Source organism: Eumetopias jubatus, unplaced genomic scaffold (genome assembly GCF_037043125.1).
Source record: "Eumetopias jubatus isolate StellerSeaLion01/CBP00866 unplaced genomic scaffold, mEumJub1_p1.0 scaffold_17, whole genome shotgun sequence".
Lineage (NCBI taxonomy): Eukaryota > Metazoa > Chordata > Mammalia > Carnivora > Otariidae > Eumetopias > Eumetopias jubatus.
The window spans coordinates 42,134,352-42,147,628 of record NW_028274823.1 but is presented as its reverse complement, the minus strand read 5'-3'; the positions used below and the strand labels follow the sequence as shown (position 1 = coordinate 42,147,628).

Sequence of the window (13,277 nt, the reverse complement as noted above, 5' to 3'; positions counted from 1 at the left end):
CCTCAGGCTGCCGCCACCGCCGGCTCCTCAGCCCTTTTCCCCGCTTGGAGCCCTCTCCAAGTCTGCTGCATTCCACAAGCAGCTCCCCTCGCACGTTCCGCCGCGACTTTTGAAAGACTCTGAGTCAGGGTCCCTGGGTCCAAGTTTGTGAGAGAGGCGGGCAAGGAGAATGGAGGTCCCGCTCCCGGCGGTTAAGCCGCAGAGGCGGTGCCGGCGGCTGGCCAGGCTCGGTCTGCAGAGGACCTGGGGGCGGGGCCGGGCCCCGGGGGCTCCTCCGCCCCAGCCATGGACTTGGCTGACCTAGAGGGCGGGCGCTCCCGGCTCGGCTCTGCTCCCCCCCTCGGCCCGGCGGCCCCGACCCCAGCCCCCAGCCGGGCTCCGCGCGGCCAGAGGAGCACCTGGACTCACGCTCCGAAGTTCGGAGACTCTCGGGAAGTTGCAGCCACACCTGAACCCTCTCCAGGGCTGAGGCAGGTGGCGGGCGGCCCTGGAGAAGTGGCGAACAAGTTCCACGAGGCGGGTCTGGCGTCCCCCGGCAGGAGCTGGAGGGAGCCGGCGGCGCGCGTCCCGCTCCCGAGCGCTGAGGTCCCCAGCCCGCGGCGCACGTGCGCGCCGGAGAGTTACCTTTGGGCGCCGGCAGGTGTCCCCTCCAGTCCTTGCAGCAGCACAGCCCCATGGCAGCCGCCTGCGCTCGCCGCTCGGCTCCGCTGCCCGCCGCGCCGCCTCCTGCCGGCCCCGCTCCCGGGTCCGGGCGGCCGAGGTCCGGCCCGCGGGCCGTGCCCAGCCGGGCGCGGGGCTGCGCGCGGGGCCGCCGGGTCGGCTGCTCCCTGGCTCTCACGCTCCGTTCCGGCCCCGCGCCGCGGGCATCCCGGCCTCCGGGCAGACCCTGCTAATCAATAGGAGAACGCGCAGATTGCGCCGGCCGCGCCGCCAGCCCGCTTTTATCTCCGCGCGCCGGCTCCCTGCCCTCGCGGGCGCCCTCCCCGCGGCCCGTTACTCTCCCGGGGTGCCGACCTGCGCGCCCGCGAGGGGCCGCCAGGGGGCGCGGTGCGAGCCCGAGAGGTCTCCGGCTCCCTCCTCCGCGCGCCGGGAGCCAACCGCGGGGTGGGGGGGCGACACTCGCCTGACCTCTGGGCGGCGCGGGAGGGAAGGAAGGGTGCCTTGCTGTGTGCTGTGCGGCGGCGGCGCCGCCCTCCCTCTGCGTCCTCTAAGCAGTCACTTCCTGGGTCACTGGGGGAATGGGGGGGGGGTCTCATTTTGCCCGCTCACCTGAACTCTACAACTGCAGCAGCAGTAAAAGTGTTTGCCCAAGCTATCCCCAGACCTAGCTGCGTTACCTCTGGACTAGGTGACCTTCCTAAGTCACTTCCCTTCTGAGACTGTTTCTCCACCTGAAAAATGAGGGAAATGACACCGTTTCAGATGTCATTTAGCGCAAATTAAAGGTTTGATGGTACCAAGTTATTTAAACATTTTGTGCTGTTTTCCTGTCTATAAGACAGAGAGAATAATAGAATTGCTCCAATGAATCTTTCTGAGGAATAAATGAGTTGATATAATAGATCTAGTCATAAATCTATAGATATTTACTATACATATATAAAGAACACAGCTAGCAGGTCACTAAGTATCTTGTGTGACCCATCGTTGTCAAGTGTTGGTGAGGTTTGGGCCAACGGGTACTTTTGGTGCAATGACTTTGGACGGTAACATGTGAGCTGCTTCTTTTAAACTAGAAATGCTAACATCCTGGGCCCGGCAGTTCCAATTTCTCAGCACACACCCCACAGAAATGCTTGCCCATGTGCCCAAGTAAACCTGTACAGGGCCATTCATCACAGCCTTGTTTGTAACAGCAAAAAAATGAAATCAAAATTTCATTGGTAAAGGATTATCAAATACACTGGCATTTTCATGAAACGAAATACTGTATCAAAGTAGGGAGCTGGAGCTAACAGATCTATGGATTCGAAGCACCTACATAAATACATACACCTACAAAATAGTACTAGGATGGTCACTCGGTGTGCGGCACTGCTCTCCGCGCTGGGGCCTAGAAAAATCTCTGCGGAGAGGGTGAGTGACAAGAACAGATTGAAAGATGGTGTCAAGAGACTTTAGCATGTTGATAGTGGTCTAATTTCTTAAAAGAAAGGTGTATTTACATAATGTGTAATTAAATATCAGGTTCTTTCTCAGCCCATCAGGTCCCGGAATCTGTTCCTGCGCCTAAAGGGCGATGGTGAGCCTCTGATGGCCTTGGCTTACTGGGGATTTTCTCCCTTCCGCCCTACCTCTTGGGAAAACAGAGGTGGTCCAGGAGGAGAGCAGCCACTAGTCCAGGCTGCCTGTGGCTAGAGTAGAACAGTTACTTGGGGTTGGGGTGACGGTGGCGGGGGGGGGGGGGGGGAATCGGCGGAAAGAAGGACTTGGAGCCGAGAAGAGGTTTTCCCAGGAGTTAAGTCTTATTCAAAGGAGAGATTAACAAAGGGGCAGATTTCTGCCTCCCTCTCCTTAATCTCCAGAAAGACAAGGATGAGGCTTTTTCAGGGAGAGAGAAGGGTTGTCCTGCACTAGATCCAGAAAGAAAGATGTTTTCACTTCATGACATGTAGGCGGGGGTTACAGAGAGGGAGGAACTGAGAAAAAACGGAGAGACCTGACTTATGGTTGCTGCCAAGTCATTTTAAACAGTTTTAGCACCAGGCAAGATCACTTAGTCACAGCGGGCTTAATGAGGCCCCAGGAATTCCAAGCTAGAGCTCCCTGCATTCAGGGAGAGCATGTGCGGGGAGCGAGCCCCCGGGTGATTGTCCAACGGCCAAGTCCTACATTTGGAAAGCAAGATTTAAAAGAAAACATCACAGCAGCCATTGTGGGCTGCTTGTTTATCTTTCTAAGAGGAAGTAGCAAAGCAGGATCATTTCAAATGAGCCTATTATAGAGGGTCAGCATCCCCATTGAACCGTTCAAATATATTTTGGATACTCGACTTTTCAAAGTGACTTTTAATCTCAACTCCCAGGGCAGTTTAGGAGACAGAAAGCAAGACAAGAGCTTTTAGTATCATTGCCTTTGTTTTCACATGCTTTAATTCCTGATTATTCATTGTCTTTTTATAGTTTTCTAGTTATGTGTCTATTCCTTAAAAGGGAAGAAAAAATAGCCTTCACTGTGTGCTTCCTACCAGGTGCCAGGCAATTCACAAGTGATAATATCACAGTTTACCATAGGACAATCCTATGAGGTAGATGACATTAGATTCAACCTACGGAGGAAGAAACAAAAGTTCAGGGAGGTGAAGAAGCTTGCCCAAGACCAATGAAGTGGTAAGTGGTAGAGCCAAGATGTATGGTTGGATAGATGGGTCGATGGATGGATGGATGGATGGATGGATGGATGGATAGATGGATGGGTGGGTGGGTAAGTGGGTGGGCAGATGGGTGGATGGGTAGATGGCATTTACTCATTTAGGGAGAGAGGTATGGGCTGCAACTGGAAAAGCACATACTGAGCATGGAATTTGCCTGAAAAACCAAACTCCGTGAATGTAGCTCTGCTCCCTGAATTGATCATGACCCTAAACCATCTTGAATTGAGCCAAAAGATCAGGAATACTCAGTGGTGCAAGGCTCCAGATGAGCTCAAGCCACCCCACTCCAGGAGAGTAGTCAGGGTAATAGGGGGCTCTGAGATCTCTTACTGAGCTGAAAGGCCAACATCCTGCATACTACTGGGAAGCAGAGCCAGAATCTGGGGGTGGGTTTTCAGTGAGTGCAGTAGGCTCTGGGAGGAAGGTTGGATACCAGATTTGGAGGACAAAGACTCTGGGGCTGGGGCTACCCCCATCCACCCAGGGCTCTGCCTTCTGATGCTTCATTCCATTTCAAAGTGAGGATATGGGGTTGTTTCTAGGAAGGATGCTATTGCTACTGTTGCTGCTAGGATCCTGGCTTTATGCAGCCTGAGCTCCTGGTTCCAGAAATGCCCTAGGCCATTCAGGGATTTGCTTAGGAGACTCAGGAGCTGGTCCTTCTACCTCTCTGTAATGGGTCTGGTTGCTCCTCCCTGACATACCCAAGGCACTCTCATGGTACCATCTCAAGGTGTGAGTGCAGCCTTGGGCAGCTCAGGAGAATGGTAGGAATGGGGTCATGGCATCTTAGTCACAGGTGTAGCTTTGGAGGCTATGATGGATCATTCATTCATTCATTCATTCATTCATTCATTCATTCATCTCTGTCCCAAACAATGACTGAACACAATTAAACGTGAGAAAGCCCGAGGCCTGAGCTCTGCAGAGGCCAAGAGGACACCCTGAGAACTCTGGGTGGCGGGCAGTGACCCAGTGCTGAGGGGGGCGTCAGAGCAGAGGTTTTTTGAGATGAGCATTGAGACATGAGGAGGAGACCAGCTCCTCAAAGGATGGCTTAAGAATGCTCCTCCGACGTGCGGTGCTGTGAGAGGGTTGAAGAGCAAGTTTCCGGGGTGGGAAAGTGCAGCGGGGCATCTAGGGTAGGGGAAAATGAGGCAGCCTGTGATTCTGACTCATCAGCCTGGCATGGGACTGAAGTAGGGACGGGAAAGGGGCGACCGGGAGCAGGGAGAAGCTAAGAAGCAAAAGGCAGCCATCTGCGCGCTGCAGGGGGGAACGCAGCAGGAGGAAGAAGAGGAGACCAGGTGGGATGTCTGTCAGCAGGGTGGCCCTGGTGACACACACCTCCCCGTCCTCCCACCTGGGTGCGCCCGTCCCCTTGAATCTGCGCTGCCCTATGACCTGCGTTAACCCACAGGCGACAGCAGTGACTCTGGGCCAGTTCTGGGGGTGAACTGTCTTCCCCCTGTGAGCGGGGGGACTGCCCTGAGCCTGCCACGCTCCCGGAAGCCCAACCTAGCAGCACAGAGGGACCACAGGGAGAACCAAGGCCAAGGCCAGCAACCTCTTCTTCCAGCCCTGTGAGCGAGGCCGCCTCGGAAATGCATCCTCCAGCCGATATATGCAGAGCAAAGATGAGCTGGGCCTGCCGAGCCCTGCCCACACTGTAGAATAGTGAGCCAATCAGATGTTGTAAGTCAATAACCCCCGGGGTGGTTTGTGATGCAGTTACACAACTGGACCCTGGGGAGTAGTATGTAGTACTGATTGCCAGCACTGTTGGGCTGGGCCGGTGTGCTAGGCCAAGAGCTCGACATTCCATTCGAGTTCAAGGCAGTCCTATGTGTGAGGTATAGTCATTAATTCCACTTTAAGGTGGAGGACCCTGAGGCACAGAGAGGTAAAGTAATTTGCACTGGGTCCCACAGCTAATTAGTGTCAGCTCTGATTGGAACCCGGCCTATCTTGCTTTGGAGCCTGAGCTGTTAATGACCCTGGGAGATATTCTGGAGGGGAAAGGGACAACACTTGGTGTTGAATCCAGTGCCCCATGGGTCTAAAGCGTATCTGTAGGTGAGACATGGGATAGAAAAGACAGCCCCTGTGAAGGGCTGGACCACGCCTGGCAGGAAAGCCACGGGAAGCTCATTGCTCTGTTAGCTTTTCAGTGTCAGGGCCACTTCCTGGCAGCCTCGGCACCTGTAGAAGGGGCGTCTTGAAGACAAAGGCACTTTGTAGACCACATGTCACAAACCTCTCTCATACTGGCACTAGCATCTCCTTTCCTGTCCACAGCAGCCAGGTGATGGGGAGATGTCAGCATGCTTCCTTCACAGGAGAGGCTATGGGTACCTGCTCAGGCCATGTGAGCTCTCCAAGTCACACAGCTGGTGGGTGGGAGAGCCTGCCCTGCAATCCGGGCAGTCTGACCACCATAGGTCACCTTCCCTAGTGACCAGACCCCTGCCTCTTGCCTCTGGGAGGTGAGGGTCTCCACCTGGGCTGCCCTCCCCCCGCATCCTCTCCTCCCATCAAGTTCTGATCTGTGGTAGGATTTTGGCCAAAATCCAGGGTGCCCACACCATGTGTACACCACCAAGATGCACAGATGTTCTAGAACTGGAAAGACTTTATGGTTTAGTACAACTTCCTCACTTTTCATGGGAAATCTGCGAGCCAGATACACCCCACATCAAGCATTTCTTGAGGGCCTGCTTTGTGCTAGGCACTGAAAGGTAAGTCAGTGACAAGTCGGGGCTACCTCCAGTCAGCTTTGGTTTTTGCCCTGAAACAGACCTGCAGAAATGATAAGCAGAAGGGAGGCTGCTCACCCCTTATCTCAAAATATGTTCTGTGCACTTCTACCACAGTGCATGGAAGCCAACAGGTTTGGATTTCACTATCTGATTAAATGTGTTCACTAGCACCCCTCTTCCCATATTACCTGTCATCAGCAGCATTACCGTTGCTATTCACTTTACAGACTCATGTTCTGGTTTCTTCCTTCCTTTCTTTCTTTCTTTTTTTTTTAATGAAGGATGTGACTCTGGGGAAGGTAGAGTCTGTTTGAAGCAGGCCTACACTGCTTTATGCTAGAAAAGGCTGTGGATTCCATAAGGTCTGGTCTGCTTTTTCCTTTCCTTTAATGAGACGTAACTCCTATTTGTCTTTTTTCCTTTGGCTGCCAGGAAGCTCAGAGAAAATTTAAAGTTTGGCTTTGGCAAGTATGAAGGCCCTAAGGTAGGCCATCACAGCCATGCTTGTGTGTGCTGATTTTGCTTTTCTACTTTTTTTTTTTAAGCAAATTCTATCCTCAACATGGGGTTCAACCTCATGACTCCAAGATCAGGAGTTGCATGTTCTACTGAGCCAGCCAAGCACCCCTGCTTTTCTACTTTTATTTGTATTTTCTCTGGTCCTTATTTTTTTTTTAATTATTACTATTGTGTTACCTTCATTTTATACTAAGTGCTCTCATTAGAAGCCATCTCAAATCCTTTGTGGAATAACATAGGAGTATAAGTAAATAAGTGAGTATAATATATTCTACTTTAAACCAAGGGTCAGTAATTTTTTTCTAAGGGGTGGATCATGAACATATTTAAACCTTGCAGGCCACATGGTCTCCACAGCAGTTACCCAACTCTGTCCTTATAGCATGAAAGCAGCCATAGACAGTACATAAATGAATGAGTGTGACTGTGTTTCAATAAAACTTTATTTGCAAAAGCAGGTGGTAAGCCATATTTGGCCTGTGGGTTTATGTAGTTTGCAGCCCTCTGTTTTAAAAGAACTTTAGAGCATTAGGAAATTGTTTCCTATTAAGCCAGGAAGTACTTGGCTTAGAAAAAAGTGAATTCCCATCTCTAAGAGGCTGGAAGAGGTAGGGATTCTGTCCAAGATGGCTAGTTTCCACTTCTGGGTGACAGATTAGGGAAAAGCAGCTGCACAAACTGTCCAGACAGTTGGCTCTTGAGAGGTGTGGGCAGTGCTGGGCAGAGGTCAGAGTGGGCTCTGAAGCCGGCCAGCGAGAGACCATTCTCCTGCACATTTGCCATGCCTACTCCTGGGGGCGGGGGTTGGCACTGGAGGCAGAGCCCCAGAGGTGCCTGGCCAGCCGGGTTCCCCAGCTCTGGCCAATGGGTCTTCAGCTTCTGTGGACGTTGTTCATGGAAGGAATGTGTCTGCAGCTCCAAATTCCCACAGAGAAAGACAAGGGGAATGGTTGGGGAGAAATTCCTGGGCCACATTTTTCTTGCTGTTCATGTGGCCTGCAGCCATTGAACTTGGCCAGACTGCCCAGAGAGGGATTTTACAAAGCCCATTGTCTTTTCCTGGAGTCTCACCCCCACCCCTGCCCCCACCTGCTCTTTCTGCCTTTCTTTCTTTCCTCTCCCGCCCCCGGGAGAAATGCAGCATGGGATAGAGCGGGAGGCCACAGCCCTGGTCGTGAGGGCTTTTGCCCCCTGACCAGGGGCCTGGACAGTTGCAGCAGTACCTCCTCGAGGGACACTGGCATCAGGCCTTTCCACACACTAGGGTCTGAAGGTGGTCTCAGCTGCTTGACCGGGAGTTACTAAGTGGGATACTTGCTTTGGTAGGAAGAGCAACGCATACTGAGCACCTGCTGTATGCCAGGCACTGTTCTGAGCATTCTACATATATTAACTTAATCTCCACAAGAACCTTATTATATCCACATTTTACTGATGGGGAAACTGAGGCACTGAGAGGCTAAGTGATTTACCTGGGGTCCCACAGCTAGTAAGGAGAAGAGACAGGCAGCGTGACTCTCATCTGTCACTTTAAGCGTGTATGATCCCCTTAGCTCAGCATCCCACTTACAGATCCTCCCTGATGGTGTGTCTCCACAGTTAGAGTAGACTTCCAGGAGACAAAGCATTTGCATAGACAGGACCTATGTACCCCTGAAGGCTCCTGGCATCTGCACATGCCACAGAAAATGAGACCCTCCACCCTGAGCTGGCCCACCTGCTGTCTGGTCCACCTAGCTAGAGGCATGGCTCTGTCAACTGGGGCTTAACACGCCCTTCTTGCTGTTGTCACCATTATTGTTGTGGCTGCTGACAGTGCAGGGGAGGGACCGGAGGGGGTGAGCCTTTGACTGTTTGCACTGTGCCAGCCCCCAGGTTTGGCGATTTACATACAACATATAACATTGACACAACCACCCTGAGAACCACCCCAACTTGCAGATAAGAAAGTGAGCTCATTAATCAGGTAATTAATGCTTGCTACTGTAACAAACAACTGCAAAATGTCAATGGCTTAACCCTATAAACATTCTCTCTTGCTCCGGTCACCATCTTGTGTAGAGCAGCATGAAGGGAAGAGGGGGAGGGGTTTCTGCTCCATGTGGTCACCTGGGGACCCAGGCTCCTCCTAGGACCTTGGTGTCGTCCTCTGGACCCTCTCCATCTGTTTGTCAGACAAGGGAATAGGGGGCAGGGAGACCGCAGGGTTTTAGGGGCTGAGAGCAGCCTATATCGGCACTCCCACCCACATTCCATTGTCCAAAGCTCAGTCATGTGACCTGTCTTACTGGATGGGGAGGCTGGGAAACAGTCTGCATGGCCATAGGAAAAAGAAACAGGTTTGGCTGAACCCCTGGGGTTCGGGGGGCTGAGGTGCCATGAGAGGCAGTCAGGCGATTTGATGCCCAAGCTTGTATTTTGCCACCATACTGAAACGGATGCCAAGGCTGTCTGCAATGAATTCCGATTTGCAACATCTCGGATGATCCTCAGTCCTTCGATGGGGACAATGAATGGGGCTGAAGGTCCCGAAGGACTGTGAGGATTAACTGGGGTGCTAAGAAAAGAGCTTGACACAAGTTCAGTGCCCAACAGCCTTCCCTTTCTTAGCAGATGGGGTGCTGGGCCGGTGGAGGGGCTGGACTGGGAGAATTCTCCCCCTGAGGAGGGAGATGGGGATGCAGAGTCCTTAGGAAGGGGACGGAGTACTTGTGCTTGCTGCCGCCACCTAGTTGTTGAAGGAGAAAATGCAGGACAGCTCGGCTTCCCGTTTCTCCGTTCTGGTGGACAAGTGTCCAGGCCACTTCTGTCCTATCCCATGCCCATCAGGCTACTGAGCAGAAGCTAGCATAGGCCATGCACCTAAAGCATAGATGTGGGGATGGGTAGAGTCTCTATTCCCCAGGGTTTTGCGTATCCCAGAGGGCCACTGAAGGGCCACTTTCTGTAACTCCTCCTGGGTGTTCCATCCAGGCCTCAGCATCCTGCTCAGTCGGGAGGGCTCCCTGCCAGATAATTCAGGGCCTCTGGGGTACGACTGTGGATTCCCTCACTTGGTCACTCCCACGGGGTGCTGGGCTGCCCCAACATGGTGAGCTTGGGGCGGTTCCCTCCCAAGCTGGCTGCGGTAGGGGCCACAAGATTACAGCTGTGTGGGAATGGGCTGCTGGGCATCACAGATATGCCCCCATGGGGAGGGAGAGGGCTGCCGAGTCTCTCCAGAGACACAGAACCTCTGGCACATGCCCCCCAACTTGGGGAGACCATCCCCCAGCTTCTACAGACCTCCTCTGTCAGATCTCACACACACACACACACACACACACACACACACACACACACACAATTACACAATTTCCAGGGGACCAGTAGGTCTCAGATAGCTGGGTCAGAAGCAGTTCTGGTATCTGTTAAGCCCCCAGGACCACTGTTCCTCACCTCCCTAGTTCCTCAGCCCTGGATGGGGCTCACTACCCTCAAGGCCTCTCCTTCCATGGCCTCAGAGTCCTTCCTGCAGCCTGGCCTTGGTCCACCCAACAGATCTCCTGAACTCCAAAACCAAGAAGCGTTTTTTAGAGTATGGGCTCAACCTATTAGGGGATCATGAAATCAACTCACTGGGTCTTGACCAGTATTTTTAAAAATGAGATAGAATCACATAGAATTAAAAATGCCACTGGACACTGCATATGTGAATAAAGCCGTTTTGTGAAACCTTTGCTTCAGCGTGTGCCTGGGCCCTGGGGTGGGATGTAATGTTTATTTCTCGTTGTCAAAAAAGTGTGAAAACACTTTATGGGTGTAACCATCTCATTCCTTCTAGAAAACTTGGGCTCTCGGTGCAAATCAGTCCACACATTTCTCCTCCACCAACTCTCCCAGCAAAATCCCCCTGTCTGCTGCAGGATAGGGAAAGGCACAATCTTTGCCAAGATGCTCAAAAAATAAAAAAATAGAACCCACCACCCACAGCCACAAAAGGTCCCCCCGTTACAAACTGATCCCAGGACACTTGTCAGGCATTTGCATACCCAAGAGGGCCACTTGAGTGACCCTTCACAGAACAAAGAAGATCAGCTACTCTCAACTTAAAACAAAGAAATCTCTGCACTGCACATTCCTTCCACGCAGGCTCTTGTGTGGTGGGCTGGCTCGCCGGCCCTCTGGCACATCTGCTGGACTGTTCTTTCCTGCTGCAGCATTCGTCCTTTGACACGTATTTGTGGGGTACCACTCTGTGCCAGGCACAGGCAACCAGACCGGAGCCTCCCGCTCTGCACGCCCCTTCTCAGCCCCGGGGCCTGTGTATCTGTGATGAAGACCGGTGTCTCCCACCTCCCTCGCTAGGCCTCTTCCCCCCAGAGGAAGGAGCTGCGCACTGAGGGTGTGTTCTGGCCTGTCTCCACCTGCTCTAGTCCTGCCCCAAGCCCATCGGGAAAAGCCTGGCTCTCCAGGATGCTGGGATTCTCAACTCTTCTGACCCTGGGAGGGAGGGAGGTTCTCACACATATGGAGCACCTGCAATGTGCATCCCTACCAAGGCCCATCCAGGCCATTCTTATCATCATCCAAGGACGCTTGGGCAGACGGGGTGATTTTCCAAGGCAGGGCTCACAGCTAGGAAAAGCCAGTTCTTTCCTGGGTCTCTTGGACTCCTATAGCTCTCTGCTCTTTCCACTCAATCACAGACAGCACGTGGAAGTCACGGCGGGGGGGGACGCTGCCGGCCCAGGGACTGAGGTGTGGCGGCTGGAGTAGCACGCTGCCTGTGTGCAAGAGCTGGGCAGAGAGGGGGTGCGGGAAGGTGGGCCACCCACTGGGGCAGGAAGGAAGGAAAAGGAGCCAGGTCTTCCGGGTTTTGGCTCCTAAGAGTGTGGCTCAGATTCAAGGTCAGCGAAAGCAGGCCCTGCTGAGAAGGGCCTGAGGCTCTGGCAGCTTCCTTTCCCACTCCGTGAAGGTATTGGTCCTAGGGATGCTGTGACAAACTAGCACAGATCAGGTGGCTTAACACAACAGAAATATGTTCTCTCCGAGCTCTGGAGGCAAGAAGGCTGAAATCAGGGTGTAGGCAGGGCCGCACTCCCTCTGAAGGCTCTAGGGAAGCCTTTGGACTTCCAGGCCTCTAGACTAGCTGCTGGAGTCACTCGGAAATTCTTGGCATTCCCTGGCCTATGGCTGCATCAATTCAGTTTCTGCCTCCATCCTCAAGGGCCTTCTGCCTCGTGTGTCTGAGAGTCCAGATCGTCGTCTTGTAAGGGTACCAGTCACTGGACTTAGCACCTCCACTACTCAGGACCTCATCTTAACTAATCACATAGGCAAAGACCCGATTTCCAAATAAAGGCCTTGGCCTCCCCAGCTCTGTTTCCTCGCACTCAGTAAAGCATCAGGGCGAGCTGTGCCCTGGCAACCCAGAGAACGGTTACTGACCTTCAGAAGAACTTCTAAATCTGCAGTCTTTTAACTAATTGCAACCCCAGTTTTTAACATTCTGGTATTCCAGAATAATGTGCTTTTCTTTCTTTTTTTTTTCCTTTTTCTTTTTTTTTTTCCTGAGAGAGAAAGAGAAAGCGTGAGCGCATGCATGCATGTGAGCATGGAGGGGGAGGGGCAGAGGGAGAAGGAGAGGGAGAATCCCAAGCAGGCTCCGAGCTGAGCACAGAGCTCCATGTGGGGCTCTATCTCTCAACCCTGATATCATGACCTAAGCTGAAATCAAGAGTCAGATGCTTAACTGAGCCACCCTGGCGCCCCCAGAATAATGTGCTTTTAAAAAATGCTGAACTGGGCGCCTGGGTGGCTCAGTCAGTTAAGCATCTGCCTTCGGCTCAGGTCATGATCCCAGGGTCCTGGGATCGAGTCCCATGTTGGCCCACCTCCACAGGGAGTCTGCTTCTCCCTCTGTCCCCCCTCCCACTCATTCTCTCTCTGTCTCTCAATTAATAAATAAAATCTTTTTAAAAAAATAAAATAAAAGTGCCGAACTATGGGCATTTTTGTGATATATTTTTTTAAAAAATTGGAATCATTTACACACGGGATAACCCGCAGTAGAAGTTTGGATCCAGGAAAAGTAAACGTGTTTAGAAAGTGGTTTTCTATTTCTCCATCATCCAGACGGGAGGAAGAAAACCAAGGTGACTCTATCACACCATAAAACTTGTTCTGGTTCAAAGACCCCCCAACCCAACAGCCTAGAGATTGCTCCAGGCGATCCATCGACCCGACCCACTGGGATCTTCACCCACCCAGCAGAACACTCGAGAAGATGAAGGCAATCCCAAAACATTTTTTGAAATAAAACCAGAGCTACTAATCAATTAAAAGATGTAGTTGCTTCTAAGAACAACAAAAAAGGGGGAAAAAATAAAAATCTCTAAAGTATCAAAGGAGAAATGGATTATTTGAAGATGAAGAACTCAAAGGATAATATTTGGAGTTAGCTTGAAATTTAGCTTGGAGCACTCTCCTCACCAGCACAGAGTGAAAAATTTTTTGTGACAGCTAGAAAAAAAATGAGCACAAAAATAGGCTCATGATTCAAGAGTAACATCAAATAGTATTTCATTCCAAGTGTTCGTGATTATTAAAATTTTCTTGATTTTTTGGGGATTGGTCTGCTATGT

The 13,277-nt window shown here is 52.0% G+C and overlaps 1 protein-coding gene across 10 annotated transcripts in view; it reads right to left on the bottom strand.

Annotated features, from left to right (window-relative positions):
- ARHGAP22 (Rho GTPase activating protein 22) overlaps positions 1–13,277 on the bottom strand; it is a 173,851-nt gene that overhangs the window by 63,479 nt on the left and 97,095 nt on the right. Inside the window, exon 1 of one of the 10 annotated variants that reach the window (XM_028098523.2) lies at positions 625–702. The exons of the other annotated variants lie outside the window; for them this stretch is intronic. Within the exon in view, the coding sequence (XP_027954324.2) occupies positions 625–676 (52 nt within the window). The 5' untranslated portion in view covers positions 677–702. Of the gene's footprint in view, positions 1–624; positions 703–13,277 lie in introns of those variants that run through there. 10 annotated transcript variants of the gene reach the window in all.